The 20,186-nt window shown below is 41.3% G+C and overlaps 1 protein-coding gene and 1 pseudogene across 1 annotated transcript; both read left to right on the top strand.

Moving 5' to 3' along the window:
• Positions 1-815: 815 nt before the first annotated feature.
• On the top strand, positions 816-3,098 carry LOC126495168 (disintegrin and metalloproteinase domain-containing protein 20-like). The gene is given in 1 exon segment (XM_050132751.1): positions 816-3,098. A coding segment is annotated over 1 exon segment (2,283 nt).
• A 637-nt stretch (positions 3,099-3,735) lies between these two features.
• LOC126495166 (thyroid hormone receptor-associated protein 3-like) lies at positions 3,736-8,769 on the top strand (annotated as a pseudogene).
• Positions 8,770-20,186: the final 11,417 nt, after the last annotated feature.

Here is a 20,186-nt window from a genome sequence, read left to right as displayed (position 1 = left end):
TTAAGGGTTGGAGGGGAGTAACAGCTGGAATTAACACAGGGTTAGAGATAAAGTGTTCAACGGGATGGAATTTTTAAAAATTCTATAGTTCTGAAACATTACAGCTGTAACTGTCATGTTGAAATCCCTTACCATTGTAGACACTATTCTGAGAAATGCCCACCTCCCATGAGATATAGCACCATGTGGGGCAGCCTTGAAAACACTGGCTTGGAACCAGGAGCCTCATCCAGAAGATATAGTATTTGAGAAAATTCAACATGTGAAAATCACAAAACCCTCAAGTAATATCCCAAAAGTAAAAGCCATTTGTAAATAGTTTAACAATAAATTCAAATAAAATGTGTTTAGGAGAACAAAAATAGTCAGTGCTAAAATTCTAATATTCACAGTATTTACCTTCACCTTTATATATGAGAAATATAAGGAAAAATAAAAAGAAAATTTAAATTCTAGAAACAGACCCAGAGTAACATTGGTTACAAATACATTGAGATGACTAAAAATGTGTTCATGATTTTGTATGTCAGGAAATATAAGAAAGGATTGAGACTGTTCAGAGGAGACACTCTGGCTTTTTCTGCATTTTCTCTCCCAGGTGAACTTGTAGATGTTGCTTTTGACCCTATTTCACCTCAACCTCAGCTAACATTTCCTGACTCACTCCTGCCACACCCAGTAACTGTTACCTAACTCCTCAAGTTGCCTGGGTAACCAGGAGGGCTGGGAGCATGAAGAAGCCCTTTGTCCACTGCCAGTGTCTCCCATGCCAGGCAGTAGCCACAACTGAGGGTTTTAGCCTAGCTTGATCCAGGATGTTATCTCTGAGCTGGGGCATGAGGCTGGTAGAAAGACCAGTGATCCCCAGGGCCCCACTCTTGCTGGTTGCACTCTGGGTGTTGGTCCTGGCTCCCAGCCAGTGTTTTCAAGGCCCTCCCACCTGGCGTTACATCTCATCGGAAGTAGTCATTCCTCGGAAGCAGATCTACCATGGTAAGGGATTTCAAGCACCAGGACGGCTGTCCTACAGCTTGCGTTTTAGGGGCCAGAGACATATCATCCACCTGCGAAGAAAGACACTTATTTGGCCCAGACACTTGCTGCTGACAACTCAAGATGACCAAGGAGCTTTACAGATGGATTACCCTTATTTTCCTGTAGATTGTCATTATATTGGCTACCTGGAGGGGATCCCTCAATCGACGGTCACTTTGGATACTTGCTATGGGGGCCTGGACGGGGTCATGATGTTGGATGACCTTGCCTATGAAATCAAACCCCTCAATGATGCACACAGGTTTGAGCACCTTATTTCACAGGTAGTAGCTGATTCTGCTGCAGTGGGGCCTATGAACGAATGGAAGCACTTGGACCAGAGCACAGGCCCCTCTTTATCTAGACCAAATTCCAATGTGGCTCCCAGAATATCTAGTAGAGACTACGCTTCACATCCAGCTGCTATAAAAGGTCATATGTTAGCAGGCAACTATGTACATATTGTAACCAATAATATTACAAGGACTGGCATTTATTTGTTTTCACTAGCCAGTTTAATGGACAGCTATATGAAGAACATTCATTTGCGGTACTATGTTTTTCTCTTCACTGTATTTAACTACAGGGATCCAGTTGAGAGCATTGGACAGAAAACAATAGGATGTGGTGCGTTTTACAAATACTATCAGGACAATTTTTATATGAAGTTTAGGCCTGATGATGCAAATTTCATTAATCAATTTGGGCCATCTGATCAAAATGGAGATCCAACAATGCGTTCTGTATGTACTCAAGAAGGTTTAAGCTGTACTGGTAAAAATAATCGATACTATGTATTTGTGTCTGTTATGTTAAGCAATCGTGTTGGGAGGAAACTAGGTCTCAATTTTGATAATGAGGCTTATTGTAATTGCCAGAGAAGGGCCACCTGCATTATGTTCAGGAGTCCTCTGCTAACTGATACTTTCAGCAATTGTTCCCTTGCAGAGCTAAACGAAATACTCAGTACCCCCGGTGAGATGCCTTGCCTTTTCTATGACTATCATACTTATTATAATAGATCAATATCCTATGATTTTTGTGGAAACTACGAAATAGATGAAGGTGAGCAATGTGACTGTGGCTCATTGAAAGAATGTTATGCAAATTCCTGCTGTACGCCAGACTGCAGATTTACACCAGGTAGCATTTGTGATAAAGAATCATGCTGTGTAAACTGCACCTACAGTCCTTCTGGGACACTTTGCAGAAGTATCCAGAACATATGTGATCTTCCCGAGTACTGTAATGGGAGTATACTCACTTGCCCAACAGACTTTTATCTGCAAGATGGAACACCATGCTCAGAAGAGGGGTATTGCTATAAAGGAAACTGCACCGATCGCAATATACATTGCAAGGAAATCTTCGGTGTAAGTGCCCGCGCAGGAAATAAAAGGTGCTATGACATCAATAAGGAAAGCTATAGATTTGGACATTGTCGGAGAAGACAAGAAAGCCTCGTATTCACAGCTTGTGCCGATAAGGATAAGATGTGCGGAAGGTTGCAGTGTACGAATGTCACCTTCCTTCCACACTTGCAGGAACATGTTTCATTCCATCAGTCAGTTATTTCTGGGTTTTCCTGTTTTGGGCTCGATGAGCATCGAGCAACAGAATCAACAGATGTTGGACGTGTGAGATATGGTACTCCCTGTTCCCAAACTAATTTCTGTGATCGAGGGTCTTGCAATGGATCTTTAGTTTAACTGGATTATGACTGCTCCCCAGAAAAGTGCAATTTCAGAGGAGTATGCAATAACCATCGGAACTGCCATTGTCATGTGGGTTGGGACCCTCCAAACTGCATAGGAGATGGACCTGGAGGGAGTGTAGACAGTGGACCCCTTCCACTTAAAATGCGCACGATAAGACAGTGTCAATAACCTGTGGTATATTTAAGAATAGTCTTTGGTCGTATTTATGTCTTCATAGGCTCACTCCTCTTTGGGGTGGCCTTTCGTGTAGCAATGATTAAGATTATCAAGTATGAAGACTTGCAAGCTACTTTATTTCATGGGCGTGGACGTGGGCATACTCCTGGACCCAGTATGCCCAGGTAAAAATGAGTTAGCCTCCTGGATCCTGTAAAATAAAGAGAAATAAAAAGAAAATACGAATGTCAGCAAGAAGACAAGTAAAACCTCAATTCCACAGTTCTGAAGAGCTTGGGTCTATTTTTTGGGAACACAGTAGGTGTTCAATTTTGATACCACCTGTCTTTGATACGTTGCTGAGGCTCACACTGGAATACATCTTTCAAAATTACAAATTGGTGTCTTTTGTAATGCTGGTAAGTTGTTTGGAGCTGCACCCAGCTTGCTCCTTTGTTGGTCAGAGGAGACCTTAAGCCAGGAACCCTCTAGGTCCTGAACTTAGGTCTTTGGGCTAAGGATTAATGGGAGTTGTCTACATCTCCTTTAAGAACGTATCTAGGATGGTACTTTAAAATGTGGTTCCTGAGCTCTGACCCTTTCCCACTCCTTATCACCATGTTGTCAGTGGTCCTCTCTCCTCCAGCTTGTGGATAGGATTTTCAGTGGCTGAGCTTAGAGGAATGGAGGGAGCAAGGCAGACTTGGGATCCAGGTGAGGAAGTTGTATAGGAGCACAGAAGCATTGCGTCATATGAAGCCAGGGAACTGATGTTTAGAACATCACCATTAACACAGATCCATGACTCACTAAGTGTACTACCCACATGTTATTGACACAGACTTTCCAGGGCCCCACTGTCAGAACACTGCCTAGAACCGAATCTGGTGGAAAGGTAATGCTGAGTCTCGGGGAGGAAGGTTCTGAGAGCACAGGGCAGATGCTGGTAGCCATGCCAGAGAAGCAGCAGGTTGGCTATTGAAGTCCTGGTGTCAGCCCATCATGAGGAGAATCCCTGAGGGGTGAAACTTAGTTAGGCAAGGCCTGGAGACCAGAGTCTCCAGATGTCTTTTTCTTCTGCTGCGCCTATACATGTTTGCCGCTGCAGTCATTCTCTGGTATCTGGCATGGTGTGAATGGCTGTGAGGAGATCGCCACTGCCTGCAATATAGTGTGTTTATCTCATAGAAACATCCCATCCTAATGGACATTTTTACCAGTGGATTTTTATGAATATTATTATCTCTTACTATGCTGTATTGTCTAGTCGATAATAATGTTAGTTTAAATAGAGTTTAGTGATAAAAGATAAAACAAGGAAGTGTTCACATATTTTTTATATTTTTTTTATTAATTTTTTATTGAGGGAAAAATGTTTCCGCCTCCTCCCTGCCTCCCATTTCCCTCCTTCTTTTCCCGCCCTTCTCCCACTCCTCCTGCCCTTCTCCCCCTCCCCCCACTCCTCTTCCCCTCCCTCTCTTGTCCAAAGAGCAGTCAGGGTTCCCTACCCTGTGGAAAGTCCAAGGTCTTCCCCGCTCCGTCCATGTCTAGGAAGGTGAACATCCAAAGTGGCTAGGTTCCCACAAAGCCAGAACATGAAGTAGGATCAAAACCCCATGCCATTGACCTTGGCTTCTCATCAGCCCTCATTGTTTGCCATGTTCAGAGAGAAATTAGAGAATTAATGGAGGTAATGAATCAAATGGACTTAATAGACATCTATAGAATATTCCACCCAAATAGGAAAGATTATACCTTCTTCTCTGCAGCTCATGGAACCTTCTCGAAATTGACCACATACTCGGTAACAAAGCAAACTTCCACAGGTACAAAAAATATTAGTAACCACCTGTGTCTTATCATATCACCATGGATAAAAGTTCGAATTCAACAACAATGCTACCCCCATAAAGCCTACAAACTCATGGAAACTGAACAGTCAACTACTGAACCATACCTGGACTAAGGAAGAAATAAAGAAATTAAAGTCTTTCTTAAATTCAATGAAAATAAAGAAACAACATACTCAAACTTATGGGACACTATGAAAGCAGTCCTTAGAGGAAAGTTCATAGCACTAAGTGCCCACTTACAGTGTTCACATATTTTAAGAAGTTTTCACTGCACTAAATTTTGATACCATCTCTCAAATGCCCATCCATCATTTCCTGCTGTCTCTCCCTGCAATCCCTCCCTCAACACTATCACCTCTTTCCTTCCCCACCTTATCTCCCCTTTCCTGCCCCCTCTCCTCATCCCCAATCTGCCCTTAAAATCTATTTCCCCTTCCCTGGGATATCAATATGTCTCCCCTAGTTCCTTCCTCAAAACCTGACCTCTCTTGGTCTACAGATCATATCTTAGTTATCATTTATTTAATGGATAATATCCATGTGTAAGTGAATACACACTACATTTACCTTTCTGGGTTTGGGTTACATCACTCAGAATAATTTTTTCTAGTTACATCCATTTACCTGTAAAAATTATGTTGTCAGGACTGAGGGGTAGCCACAGTCATCGGAGAGCAGGGACACTGGGCACGCTATTGGGCAGGGGTGAGGTTCTGGCCACTTGTGCCTTTGCGAGACTGCCACTAGTTGTCCAGAATTAGACCCTGACTGTAAGCTGGAGAAGCCAGTGGTGTTGCTGGTGTTTTTCGGAGGCAGTTCAAGTTGAATTATTAATTCTACTAAGGTGTGCGACCCTCTCTCCCAAGATGTCAAAAACAAACCCAAGTCTGGGTCTCGCTCTTCTGGCTCAAGATCTGTATCCAGATCTGATCTTGATCGTTTTCCAAGTCTTGGTCCAGAAGCCCATCTGTCTCCCGTTCAAGGAAGCGCAGGCTCAGTTCTAGGTGTCGTTCCAGATCATTTTCTCCAGCTCATAACAGAGAGAGGAATCACCCCCAAGTGTTATCAGAATCGAGGTTTCAGTGGTCACAACAGAGGCAATTGGAGGCAGTATTATTTCTGTGGGCAAAACTGAGGCTTTTATCCGTGGAGCCAGTATAACTGAGGTGGCTATGGAAACTACCGGTTCAATTGGCAGAACTACCAGCAAGCATACAGTCCTTGTCGAGGCCATTCCAGATGCCGGTCCCCTTTACCACGGTCCAGGAGCCATTCTAGGAACTCTGATAAATCATCCTCTGACAGGTCAAGGTGCTCCTCATCCTCCTGACCATCCTCCAACCACAGCAGGGTTGAATCGTCTAAGTGCAAGTATACAAAAGAGAAGAAGTCCTAAAGATAGCAGGCCATCTCAGGCAGCTGGTGATAACCAGGGAGATGAGGCCAAGGAGCAGATATTTTCTGGAGGTGCATCTCAAGATATAAAAGGTTCTGAGAGCTCAAAGCCATAGTCAGATGCCATTACCTATAGCACTGGTTCTGCATCACAGGCCTTGGCTTCTGATCTGAGCCCTCAGGAGAGAAGCCCAGCTCTCAAAAGCCCCCTCCAGTCTGTGGTGGTTAGGTGAAGGTCACTGTGCCCTAGTCCTGTGCCAAAACCTAGGCTTCCACTTTCTAATACATCCCAGATGGGCTCATCTGTGTCAGGTGGTGCTGGATATCAGTCTCGAACACACCAAGGTCAGTTCAACCATGGCTCTGGATCTTTGAGTCCATCTAAAAAGAGCCCTGTGGGTAAGAATCCTCCAGCCACTGGCTCTGCATAGGGTTCATCTCAGAAAGATGAGAGTGCTGCTTCAGGAGGAGCAGCATACACGAAAAGGTATCTGGAAGACCAGGAAAGAGAGAATGGGAAAAATAAGAAAGAAGCAAATACTGATAAAGAGAAGCTAAAAGAGAAAGGGAGCTTCTCTGATGCTGATGTAAAAATGAAATCTGATCCATTTGCTTCCAAGACTGACACTAAGAAGCCCTTCCGAGACAGCCAGTCACCCAAAAGGTAAGCTTCATGATGACTTTGAGAAAAAAGATGGCTGACTTCCACAAGAAGGAGATGGATGAACAAGATAAGGACAAAAGTAAGGGAAGGAAGGAACCTGAGTTTGATGATTAGCCCAAATCTATGGCTAAAGTTATAGCCAATGCAAGCAAACACCAAGAGGAAGAGAAGTCAGGCAAGTGGGAGAGCCTGGTGCATACAGGGAAGGAAAAGCTGAGGAAAGCAAAGGAGCTGGAGGAGGAGCCTTTCACAGAGAGATCTAGAAAGGAGGAGCACGGAGGGGCCAAGAGAAGCGAAAGTGGACACAGGGGCTTTGTGCCAGAAAAGATTTTCCGAGTAACTGCATACAAGGCAGTCCAGGAGAAAAATTCGTCACCTCCTCCACAGAAGACTTCTGAGAGCCAAGACAAGCTGGGAAACAAAGGAGACTTATCCTCAGGGAAGTCTTCCTTTTCCATTACGCAGGAGGCTCAGGTCAATGTCTGGACGGACTCCTTTGATGAGGACCTTGCACAACCCAGTGGCTTATTGGCTCAGGAAAGAAAGCTTGGGGGAGGGGGAGGGAAATGGGAGGCAGTGGTGGGGAAGAGACAGAAATCTTCAATAAATAAATAAATAAATAAATTTAAAAAAAAAAAGAAAGCTTTGTCAGGATCTAGTCCATGACAATAAGAAGGAACAGGAATTTTATTCCATCTTCCAGCACATACAGTCAGCTCAGTCTCAGTGTAGCCCCTCAGGATTGTTTGCTCAGCACATAGTGACGACTGTTCATCATGTTAAGAACATCACTTTGGATCCTCTGGAATGACATTATTACATGAACGCTTTACTAAATACCATAAAAGAGGAAGTGAACAAGAAGCAGCTAAAAATAAGAAAAGCCCAGAGATACAAAGGAGGATAGAAATTTCCCCCAGTACATTCAGAAAACATGGTTTGACTCACGAGGAAATGAAAAGTCCCTGGGAACCTGGCTATAAGGTTGAAGGCAAATACAAAGATGATCCTGTTGCTCTCCACCTTGATATTGAGTGTCGAATAAAAAAACATAAGGAGAGAGATCTTAAGCGAGGTAAATCAAGAGAGTCGGTGGATTCCCGAGACTCTAGCCACTCAAGAGAAAGATCAGCTGAGAAAACAGAAAAAACTCGCAAAGGATCAAAGAAGCAGAAGAAGCACCGCAGAACAAGAGACAGGTCTAGGTCCTTCTCTTCCTCTTCCCAGTCATCTCACTCCTACAAAGCAGAGGAGTACCCCGAGGTAGCAGAGGAGAGGGAGGAGAGCACCACAGGTTTTGACGAATCCAGACTGGGGACCAAAGACTTCGTGGGTCCAAATGGAAGAGGCAGCAGAGCATGGGAAACCTTTCAATTTCTAGCAAGAGGGAGAGGTTGGGGCAGAGGAAACTATTCCAGTAACAATAACAACAGCAACAATGATTTTCAAAAGAGAAACCTGGAAGAGGAATGGGATCCAGAGTACACACCCAAAAGCAAGAAGTATTACTTGCATGATGACCGGGAAGGTGAAGGCAGTGACAAGTGGATGAGCCGTGGCCGTGGCCGAGGAGCCTTCCCCCCTTGGGTCGGGGCCGGTTCATGTTCCTGAAATCCCGTACCAGCCCCAAGTGGGCCCACGATAAGTTCAGTGGCGAGGAAGGAGAGATTGAAGACGATGAGAATGGGACTGAGACCCAAGAAGACAAGGATGGTCTTCAGCCCACAGCTGAGTAGGGTCGGTCTTGATCGAGCCCTGGCCCAGGGAGAGAGGCGCTGGGAGAGGCTGGTGGAGCTAAACAGGGAGCCTCAAGAAGATCCTGCAAATCCCACCCCACAACGCACCAGCCACACAGAACCTACAACAGCAGAGTACACATCGCTGGTGCTGTCCCACTAGGCAGAGGACACTGGCCCCAGAGCCTAGGATCAGGCCCATGTTTTGAGCAGCCCACAACACAGTGGAATCCGCTATTTCTTGTTTGTTGTTGGTGTGTGGAGTGGGGAAAGGGTAGGGAGAATGATGCTGATGCTTGGGTTTTTTGTTTGTTTGGTTTTGTTTTCCTTTCCCTATTAGAAACCCAAGTTTCCTTAATTTCGTTTGGAACTAAGAGGATGAACTTGGTTTTCAGTCTTTTCCTGTCCTGATTTTTATAAGGCCCTTATATTTCTCTTTTCGTTCTTTATTTTTTTCTTTTCTTTTTACAGGATATGTAGTATATTAGCAGAAAGATTTACTTTGGGCAACTTTGATTCTTAAAGCATGTGAATAAACATTGACGTGTTCGCCTCAGTTTGGGACCAAACTGCTTGGATCTTTGTAAAAACCGGTTTTGTATGTCACGGAGGAGTTTAAGGCCTTTCTGACCACCTTGTGTTCCCCTTTCTGCACAGCCATGTGTCACGTGGAGTTGCTCCCAGCCTCCCCATGCATCCTGCTCTCTCTGATTTCTCCTGGGCTGGGCTTCCCATTTCCACCACCAGTTCCAGTATCCTAAACTTTGTAGTCCTGCTGGTCCTCAGCAAAAGGAGTGGAAACTGGAGGGCAGTTTCTAGGCTGTTTTTTTTTTTTAAGAAAATTCTGAATTCTATTGCCTTTACAAATATAAGATGAGAAAATAGTTTTTTCAATATTTTTATTGATCTTTTTATAAAATGAAAAGAAACGCCTATGATCAATTAAGGATGGTGGTTATGGCTTTTTATATGGGGTTTGTGTGTTTTGGATTTGTTCTTTTTTTTTAAATTTTGGGTTGAAACATTTTCCAATGTTGGGGGGAACATCCTTATAAAAGGGTCCTTATGCTTGCCTTCCGGGTAGGCAGTCCCAAGCAGGTGAACCACAGCGTTGTACATATGTTCCACGCTGACTGCACCCTCCTCTTCCCCCAGCCTTTGCTCTTGGGTTATTGCTACTTCCCCTTACTTTGCTAATTTCTATAGTTAAGTTGGTTTTACCTGAATGATTCATGTTTAGGGGAGAAAGAAAAACACCAGTTTTTGTTTCAACTCCTCCTGCAAATAAAAACAATAAATGAAGTGACAGATGCAAAAAAAATTATATTGTTGTTTTTTAAGAGTTGAGTAATATGTACCACATTTTCTTTATCTGTTCTTCTCTTGAGACACATCTATTTATTTTCCTTTCAGGCTATTATGAATAGAGCAACAAGGAACATATTTGAACAAATATCTCTGTAGTAGAATGAAGCATCTTTTGAGCATATACCCAAAAGTGTTATAGCTGGATCTTGAGGCAGGTCAATCCCTGTCTTTCTAAGGATTCACCATAGCCATATTGATTCACAAAGTGACTGGAGAATTTTGCACTCCCGCCAGCAATGGAGGTGTGTTCCCTTTGCTCCACATCCTCACCACATGAGCTGTCACTTGTGTTATTGATCTTAGCCATTCTTCTAGGTGTGAGATAGAATCACAAAAACAGTTTTGATTTGCATTTCTCTGATGGCTAAGAATGTTAAACATTTCTTTAAGTATTTCTCAGCTATTTGAGCTTCCTCTGTCGAAAATTCATTTGCCTATGCCTTTGTTAGAGGCTTGTTTGTCAAACACCTAGTAGAAGTTCATCTTATATATTCAACTGTTTTCTCTTAGAAAACTCAGAAGATATTAAGAGTCAACCCTCAGCTTCTTGGTGTCCAGAAAGTGCCTAACCTGCAGGTTCACTGGACTCATCCTGTTTCACCTACAGTCATCTAGGCTGATCCTCACCATGACATGATTAACATACTCATGAAATACTTGGTTTTACTGAGCTCCATGTGTGTTCCCTGATCTCAGGAAACCAGTGCCATAGTCACCTTGGTATCCAAAACCTCTTCACATCCAGCTGGTATCAGTGTAACAGTTTCCAGAGAAGTCTCAGTCTCATGTCTGCAGATTCAGATTTCTTTTGACAGCTGCATCAAATTGTTTATTAACAGTGAGCCCACTTCTGACACCAATTCTCTCAATGACAGTTTTCCTGACCACATAGAGGACACACTCATGGAGTCAGAGACCTCTGCAGGTCCAGGCATGAGTCTGGGACCACCAAGAGAATAGCCCAGAACCAGAGATCTGCAGGTCTGGGCATGAATCTAGAACATTCATTGGAGTAGGCCTGAGTTAGGACCTCTTCAAGAGCAGGCACAAGGTAGCAACCTCAGCAGAAAGAGCCTCAAGCAAGCTATCTCTGAGGGAGCAAGCTTGAATAACCTTGGGTATTGCAGAGGAAAACTGGGTCAGTGCTGAGCAACTTCCAGGAACATGGAGTGACCAACAGGGTGACTGAAACCATGGCCCTGGCTGCATCACAAGGAGCAACCATTTAAGCCTTGGATACACTGGCACCTGGAAAATTGATCACCAGCATCACAGAGAGCCTCAACTACACTAGTGAGAGGAAAAGATGAGTAGACAAGGTAAGAACCACACAACACCACAAAGAACAACATGACACCAGTAAAAACTAGTGGCCCTACAACTTGAACAACCAAATATAGATGAAGCAGAAGAAAATGACCTAAAAACAACTTTAGGAGAATATTTGAAACTCTTAAAGAGGAAATGACAAATTCCCTAAAAGAAATGGAAGACAAACAAAAAATTGGAAGGCATCAACAAATCCCATTAAAATAAAACAAGAAAAAGCAATCAAACATATGAGAGAAACTATTCAAGACTTGAAAACTGAAATAGAGACAATAAAGAGAAGACACGCTGAGGGAATTATAGAAACAGAAATCATGAGAAAATTATCAGGAACCACAAAAGAAAGCATAAACAGCAGAATACAAGTGATGTAAGAGAGAATCTCAAGAACTGAAGATACAATAGAGAAAATAGTCAAAGAAAACATTAAATCTAACAAAAACTTATCATGAAATATCCAGAATATGGGACACCATGAAAAGACCAAACCTAAGAATAACAGGGATAGAAGAAGGAGACAAAGTCCAACTCAAAAGCACAGAAAATATATTTAACAAATTATAGAAGAAAACTTTCTTAACCTAAAAAAGATATGCATATGAAGATACAAGAAGCTCACAGAAGATCAAATAGACAGGATCAAAAAAAGTCCCCTTATCACATAATAATCAAAACACTAAACATGCAGAATTATAGAAAGACTATTAAGAGCTGCAAACGAAAAAGGCCAAGTAACATATAAAGGCAGACCTATCAGAACAACATCTGACTTCTCATTGGAAACAATGAAAACTGGAAGGTCCTGGTCAAACATTATGCAGACATTAAGATACCACAGATGCCAGGCCAGCAAAACTTTCAGTCATCATAGAAGAACAAAACAAGATATTCCATGACAGAATGAGATTTAACCAATACCTAGTCTCAAACCCAGCACTACACAAAGTACGAGAAGGAAAACTCCAACCCAATGAAATTGGACACAGCAAAGAAAAAAAAAAGACAATAGATGATCTCACAGCACTCACAGCAGCAAATCACAAAGAAGAGGAAAACACTCAAAATAACATCACTCACAACAACAACTAAAATAACAGAAAAGAACAATCATTGGTCATTAATATCTCTTAATATAAATGGACTCAACTCACCTATAAAGAGACACAGGTTAACAGAATGGATACAAGGATACAAAAACAGAATTCATCCTTCTGCTGCATACAAGAAACATGCCTCAACTTCAAAGACATTGCCTCATAGTAAAGGGTTGAGAAAAATTTTTCCAAACAAATGGACCTAAGAAACAAGCTGTTGTGTTTATCCTAATATCTAAGAAAATAGGCATCAAACTAAAATCAATCGGAAGAGACAAAGAAGATCATTTCAAATTAGTCACAGAAAAATCAATCAAATCCAGAACATACCAGAAAAATCATCCACCATGATCAAGTCAACTTCAACCCAGAGATGAAGGGATGGTTCAACATATAAAAATCTGTCAATGTAATCCACCATATAAACAAACTGAAAAATAAAGACCACATGATCATCTCATTAGATGCAGGAAAAGCATTTGACAAAATACAACATTTCTTCATGATAAAGGTCTTGGAGAGAGAGAGCAGGGCTACAAGAAACATGCCTAAACATAATGAAGTCAAAATATAGCAAGCCAAGAGCCAACATCAAAATAAATAGAGAGAAACTCACAGTGACCCCACTCAAATTAGGAGCAAGACAGAGTCATCCACTCCATATCTATTCAATATAGTTCTTGAGGTCCTAGCTAGAGCAATAAGACAGCAAAAGGAGATGAAGGGGTTACAAATTAGTAAAGACAAGTCAAACTCTTACTATTACAAGATCCCATCTCTCTATTCCCCTTCCCTTGCCCCCAATTTACCCAAGAGATCCCTTATAGTTCCTCTTTCCAGGGAAGTCCATGCATCACTTTTTGGGCCTTCCTTGTCATCTAGCTTCTGAGGCACTTTCAATTATAGGTTAGTTATCCTATACTTTACGCCTAATATCAATTTATGAGTGAGTGCATACCTTGTTTTTCTTTCTGGTTCTGGGTAACCTCATTGAAAATTATTTTTTCTGGTTCTATCCTTTTGCTTGGAAATTTCATGATGTCATTGTCTTTTATATAGTACTCCATTATGTAATGTACCACATTTCCTTTATCTATTGTTTGGTTGAGGGGCATCTAGGTTGTTTTCAGGTTCTAGATATTACAAATAAACCTGCTATGAACATAGTTAGCAAATGTCCTTGTGGTATGATTGAGTATCGTTTGGGTATATGTCCAAGATTGCTATAGCTGGTTCTTAAGATAGATTGATTCCTAATTTTCTGAGAAGACACCATATTTGATTTCCAAGGTGGCTGTACAAGTTCACACTTCCACTAGCCATGGAAGAGTGTTCCCCTTACTCCACATTATCTACAACATAAGTGGTTATCAGTGTTTTTTGATATTATCCATTGTGACAGGTGTAAGATAGTATCTCAGACTCATTTTGATTTGCATTTTCCTGATGAAAAAGCATGTTGAACAATTCCTTAAACATCTTTTAGTCATTTAAGATTCTTCTGTTGAGAAAGACTTGTACCCCATTTTTAAATTGTTTTATCTGGTATTTTGATATCTAGTTTCTTGAGTTCTTTATATATTTTGTAGTTCAACCCTCTGTCAGATGTTAAGTTGGTGAAGATTTTTTTTTCTGTTTGCAGGCTAATGTTTTGTCTGTTTGATAGTGGCCTTTGTCTTACAGAAGCTTTTCAGTTTCAGTAGGTCCCATTTATTAATTCTCAATCTCGGTGTCTGTGCTACTGATGTTATATTCAGGAAGTGGTCTCCTGTGCCAATGTATTCAAGGCTACGTCTCTCTTTGTCTTCTATCAGATTCAGTGTAACTAGCTTTATGTTGAGATCTTAGATCCACTTGAACTTGAGTTTTTACAAGGGGATCAATATGGTTCTATTTGCATTCTTCTACATGTCAACATTCACTTGTGCCAGCATCATTAGCTGAAGATGCTTTCCTTTTTTCCATTCTACAGTCTTGGTTTCTTGATCAAAATTCAGTGTTCATAGATGTGTGGATTTACTTCAGGATGTATAATATTATTCCATTGATCAATGTGTCTGTTTTTATGCCAATACCAAGTTGCTTGAATTATTATAGCTCTGTAATGGAGTTTGATATCAGGGATGGTGATGCCTCTGAAAGTTTCATTATTGTACAGGCTTATTTAACTATCCTGGATTTTCAAGTTGAGTATTGTTTGAAATTTCAAGGTCTATTAAGAATTGTGTTGTTATTTTGATGAGGATGGAATTGAATTTATAGATTGAGTTTGGTAAGAATGCCATTTTTACTATGCTAATCCTACCTATCCATGAGCAGGAGAAATCTTTCCATTTTCTAATAACTTCTTCAGTTTCTTTCTTTGTAGACTTAAAGTTCTTCTCATATATGCCTTTAACTTGTTTGATTATAGTCACCCCAAGATATTTGTATTATTTATATATAGGAGGACTACTGATTTGTCATTGCTATTGTTACTCTTGTAGCCTGCCACATTACTGAAGATGTTTATCAGCTGTAGGAGTTCCCAGGTAGAATTTATAGGGTCACTTATGTGTTGTGGAATTCCCTTCTCTATGCTGTGATTACTATTGATCAATAAAGAACTGTTTTGAGCCTATGGCATTGCTAAATAGAACTTGGTGGGAAAAGCTAGGCTGAATGCTGGGAGAAAGGAGGCAGAGTCAGGGAGAAGCCATATAGCCACACCAAAGACAGACACCAGACGGAACTTTACCTGCTAAGCCACAGCCATGTGGTGATACACAGATGAACAGAAACGGGTTAAATTAAGATGTAAGAGTTATACAATAAGAAGCTAGAGCTAATGAGCCAAGCAGTGATTTAATTAACACAGCTTCTGTGTGGTTATTTTGGGACTGAGCAGCTGGGAATAAACAAGCAGCCTCCTACAAACTATGTATACTGTCATATCATCTTCAAAGGGCCAAAGCTTGATGTCTTCCTTTCAAACTTGTATCCCCTTGATCCCCTTTTGTTGTCTTGCTGTTGTAGCTAGAATATTGAGTGCTAAGTTGAATAGATATGTAAAGAATGAACAGCCTTGTCTTGCTTCTAATTTTAGTGGAATCACTTTGGTTCTCTCACTTTAATTTGATGTTGGCTGTAGTCTTGCTGTATATTGTTTTTATTATGTTTAGGTATGTCTCTTGTATCTCTGATCTCTCTAATACGTTTACCATGAATAGATTTTGGGTTTTGTCAAAGGCTTTTTCAGAATCTAATGAGATGATCATGTGTTTTTTCTTTCAGTTTACTTATATGGTGGATTACATTGACAGATTTTCATATGTTAAACCATCCCTGTATCTCTGGGGTTAAGCCTACCTGGGCATAGTGGAAAACTTTTTGTTGTGTTCTTGGATTCAGTTTGCCAGTATTTTATTGAGTATTTTTGAATTAATGTTCATGAGTGGGACTGGTCTGTAATTTTCTTCCTTTGTTGCATCTTTGTTTGGTTTGTCTTTGAGAGTAACTGTAGCCTTAAAAAAGAATTTGGCCATGTTTTGTCTGTTTCTATGACTCAATCCGCTACCCAAACCCACCAATCCCATCGTCCTTCCCTTTGCCAACCATCCACAATAAGAATGGCAGCTCCTATACAAACACTATCTACTCCAGCTGAAAGAACACTGAAAAAGGAGACAGCTTGTCCATTTCCTGGACACTCAAATCTGGAGAACAACAGTAATATTTTAATAATTACAACGCTATCCTATCAATAGTTTAGGCATATCCTAGTTAGTTCTTACATCTTAAATTCACCCATTTCTATTAATCAGTGTATTGCCACAAGGCTGTGAGTTCCTAGTTAGGATCTGCCATTCTTCTTCAGCAGCTACATGTCTTCTCTTTGAGTTCTCCTACTCTATGTATGTATGTATGTATGTATGTATGTATGTATGTATGTATCTATCTATCTATCTATCTATCTATCTATCTATCTATCTATCTTTCTATCTATCTATTTCTGTTCTGATTTCCCACCTGGCTTTACTCTGGTAAGTCATTGTCACAAACAGCTTTATTCATCAACCAATAAAAGCAATGCACATGCAGAAGAGTATCCCACATCAGATCAACAGTCCCTTTAGGCATCAGCACCACTATACCACTAGGAAGAACAGTTTACATTGCCATTGGCAACCCACATCAATAAGAAGAACAGACTCCATAGGCACAAGTAAAGCCCACACAAGCCAGAAGAACTGGAGGATACAATGCATTTAGGCATCCAAGTCCCCACAAACCTAAGCTGAGAAAACACTACTTGACCTGAGAATCAGTCAACCACCAGAAACCTTGGCTCTTCATATAAAATGGTAGCTGCTGGCATAACTGGATGTTGGCATGTTCAAGAGTACAAATAAACCCATATCAATCACCCTGCAAAACTCAAGTCCAAGTAGATTAAAGACCTCAACATAAACTAGTTATAGTAAACCTCATAAAAGAGAGGAAAGTAGACTTGAATGCATTGGCACAGGAGACTACTTCCTATATGACTACATCGGTAGTACAGGTACCGAGATTGACAATTAATAAATGGTACCTCCTGAAACAGAAAAGCTTTTATAAGGCAAACATACTGTCAATAAGACAAAATGGCAGCCTACAGAATGAGAAAATATCTTCACCAGCTCCACATCCAACAGAGGGCTGATCTCTAAAATATATAATGAATTCAATAAATTAGACATGAAAAAATCAAATAAATCATTTAAAAATGGGGCATAGATCTAAACAGTGTATTTTTAACAGAAAAATCTTATATTGCTGGAAAAAAGTTTAAGGAATGCTCAACATCCATAGTCATCATGGAAATGTAAATCAAAATGAGTCTGAGATACCATTTTATACCTGTTAGAATGGCTAAGATCAAAAATACTGATGACAACTTTTGTTGGAGATAATATGGAGTAAGGGGAACATTCCTCCATTGCTGGTGGGAGTGAAAATTTTGATTTTTCAAATGGCTGTACAATATGGTATTTTCTCAGAAATTTGGGAATCAGTCTACCTCAAGACCCAGTTATACCAATCTTGGGCATATACCCAAGGGATGCTCGGTTGTACCACAAGGATACTTGCTCAACTATGTTCATAGCAGATTTATTTGTAATAAATATCTAGAACCTGGAAACAACCTGGATGCCCCTCAACTGAACAATGAAAGGAGCAAGATAAAGGAAATGAGGTACATATGTACAATGGAGTGTTGCTCAGTTATAAAAAAAATGATATCATGAAATTTGCCAGCAAATTGATAGAACCAGAAAAAAAAAACATCTTGAGTGACATAACCTTGATTTAGGAAGATAAACACAGTATTTACTTACTGATAAGTGAATATTAACTCTAAAGTAAATGGTAACAAGGCTACAATTCAGAGCCCCAGAGAGGTGAGGTAACAAAGAAAGCCCAAAGAAGGACATATGGATTTTTCTGGGAAGAGGAAATAGAAGAGATCCCATGGGTAAACTGAGGGGTGGGTATTGTGGTGTACAGGGGTATGGGAACATGAGTGATTGGATTGGGTAAGTTGAAGGTGGGACAGAGGAGAAGAGTAATGGTAGAGATGTCTTGTTAGGGGTTTCCATCTCAGGGTTAAGGAAAAACCTGCTGCCAGGGAAACTCCCAGGAATCCACACAGATGACCCTAGCTAAGACTCCTAGGAATAATAAGGAGAGTGCCTAAACTGACCATCTATTGTAATCAGGTAGGTGATTACCCTAATTGTCATCATAGAACCTTCATCTAGTAACTGATGGAAGAAGATGCAGAAATACACAGGCAAGCACTGGGATAAGCTTCAGGAGTGCTGTTGAACAGAGGAAAAGGAATTGTGCTAGTCAGGAATGTCAAGGTCTTGACAAGGAAATTGACAGAGACAGCTGACCCGAGCTCTTGGGAGCTCAAGGGCTCTGGACTGACAGCTAGGGAGCCTGCATGCGACCAGTCTAGGCCCTCTGCATGTCTGTTTGTGGGACTCCTAGCTGTGGGATCAGGACCTATTCTTAGTGATTAAGCTGCTTTTGGGCATCTATTTCCCAGGCTGGGTTTCCTTGCCTAGTCTCGATGCATATGGGATATGGGGAAGGAACTTTGGTGACACCCACAGGAGGCCTTCATTTCTGAATGGAGATGGAGAAGTAGATAGGGGCAGAAGTGAGAGGTGGAGGGAAGTAATAGGAGAAGAGGACTGAGGGGAAAATGTGATCAGGATGTAAACAAATAAAATTTTTTAATTAATAAAAATATTTATTTATTATGTACACAGTGTTCTGTCTGTATGTATGCCTGCACACCAGAAAAAGGCACCAGAACTCATTACAGATGGTTGTGAGTCACCATGTGGTTGCTTGGAATTGAACTCAGGACCTCTGGGAGAGCAGCCATTGCTCTTAACCTCTGAAGCATCTCTCCAGCCCCACAGCAATACATCTTAATAAAAATTTGGCTAGATACTCAGATTCCTTTCCCTGTTGTTAGTGGTCACATCAAAAACTAACAAGGACAAGAATGATGTCTCTCTTCACTGCACACACACTTCAGCTTCAGATGCCTCTGTGGATCTACTTATCCTGATGAGCATGTCCTTGCTTTATTAACACAAAACCTTTGCAGAGAATGGCTTGGGAATGTGACCAACTGTTCTAAGGGTGGCCACACATTACTGTAGCTGTGCGGCTCTCCACTAGAGGGCATTTGCCTGTGTCTGCACATGATCTGGGTAGTGTCAGTTATGGAGGAATTCTGCTGGCCTCTTGTCAGTAGCCACCACTGGGATTTTCAAACATCCTACAATGTGTGAGACTCTCACCCCTTATTGTCTAAGGGATGGAAATTTCCTAGCACAATGTTTTAAAATTAGAAACACAGTCCAGTGCTTTCCTTCAACCTTCCCACCCGAGAAATTCCAAAGCACAAGGACACTCAGCCAGCCACCTGGTGATAAAGACAAGCAGGATAACCTTGCTCTTCTTGTAGTATCACCTTTTAATAACTAACCCCACAAAGGAAGTTTTTAACCTCTTTGTCTACCTTGCTGTTTCGGGGTATTGGAGGAAAAGTTCCTGGATAGCCTGTACTTGCAATAAAGAAGTTAACCTTGCATTTTTCAGTCCAGTCTGCTCTCATTTCTGGTGGTCTCTCTCTGGGGGTCATGATCTGGACACAACATTTGGTGCATTGGCCAGGAACCCCCTCCAGGGATCCCACCCAGATGAGAGTCCGGCAGTTCAGCTTATTAACTTCTGCTGGAAAGAGAGCTCTCTCTTTGTCTTTTTGTCTTTTGTCTTGTCTGGGTGGCTGTTTTGTTACTTTTGTTTTATTTTTATTTACTTTTATTGATCTACTGATTTGGCATTTTGCAATTGGCAGGTTCTCTGGAATAGACATGTTCAGACAGTGAACCTGAACAGGAGAGGAATGCCTCATTCCCCATTTTTAGACAGGGGCCCACCCAGTCCTGGGTCATTTGTAGACAGAGACCCACCCAGTCCCGGATCATTTGCAGAAAGGGACCCATCTGCCAGTCCAGGGTCATTTATGGCCTCCTCAGAGGTGGCCGTTTGGTTTCAGATACCTCCTCTGGGAAGCGACCAGGAGCCTCTCCTGATCATTCAGTGGCCCATTAGGACTGTATCTGAGTATATCCACCCACCAAGGGAGGAAGCGCCACCTCGTGATTCATCGCGGGAACTTGTCAAAGCTTTCTTGTGTCTTGTGGTAATTTTTTTTTTCTGTGTGCCTGCACTTTATTTATTTATTTTTTTTATTAATTTTTTTATTGAGAATAAGAAAAAAAAGTTTC

This window comes from Alexandromys fortis, unplaced genomic scaffold, assembly GCF_014885135.2.
Source record: "Alexandromys fortis isolate MF-2015 unplaced genomic scaffold, M_Fortis_MF-2015_v1.1 scaffold_400, whole genome shotgun sequence".
NCBI lineage: Eukaryota > Metazoa > Chordata > Mammalia > Rodentia > Cricetidae > Alexandromys > Alexandromys fortis.
This window is presented reverse-complemented; position numbering and strand designations above follow the sequence as displayed.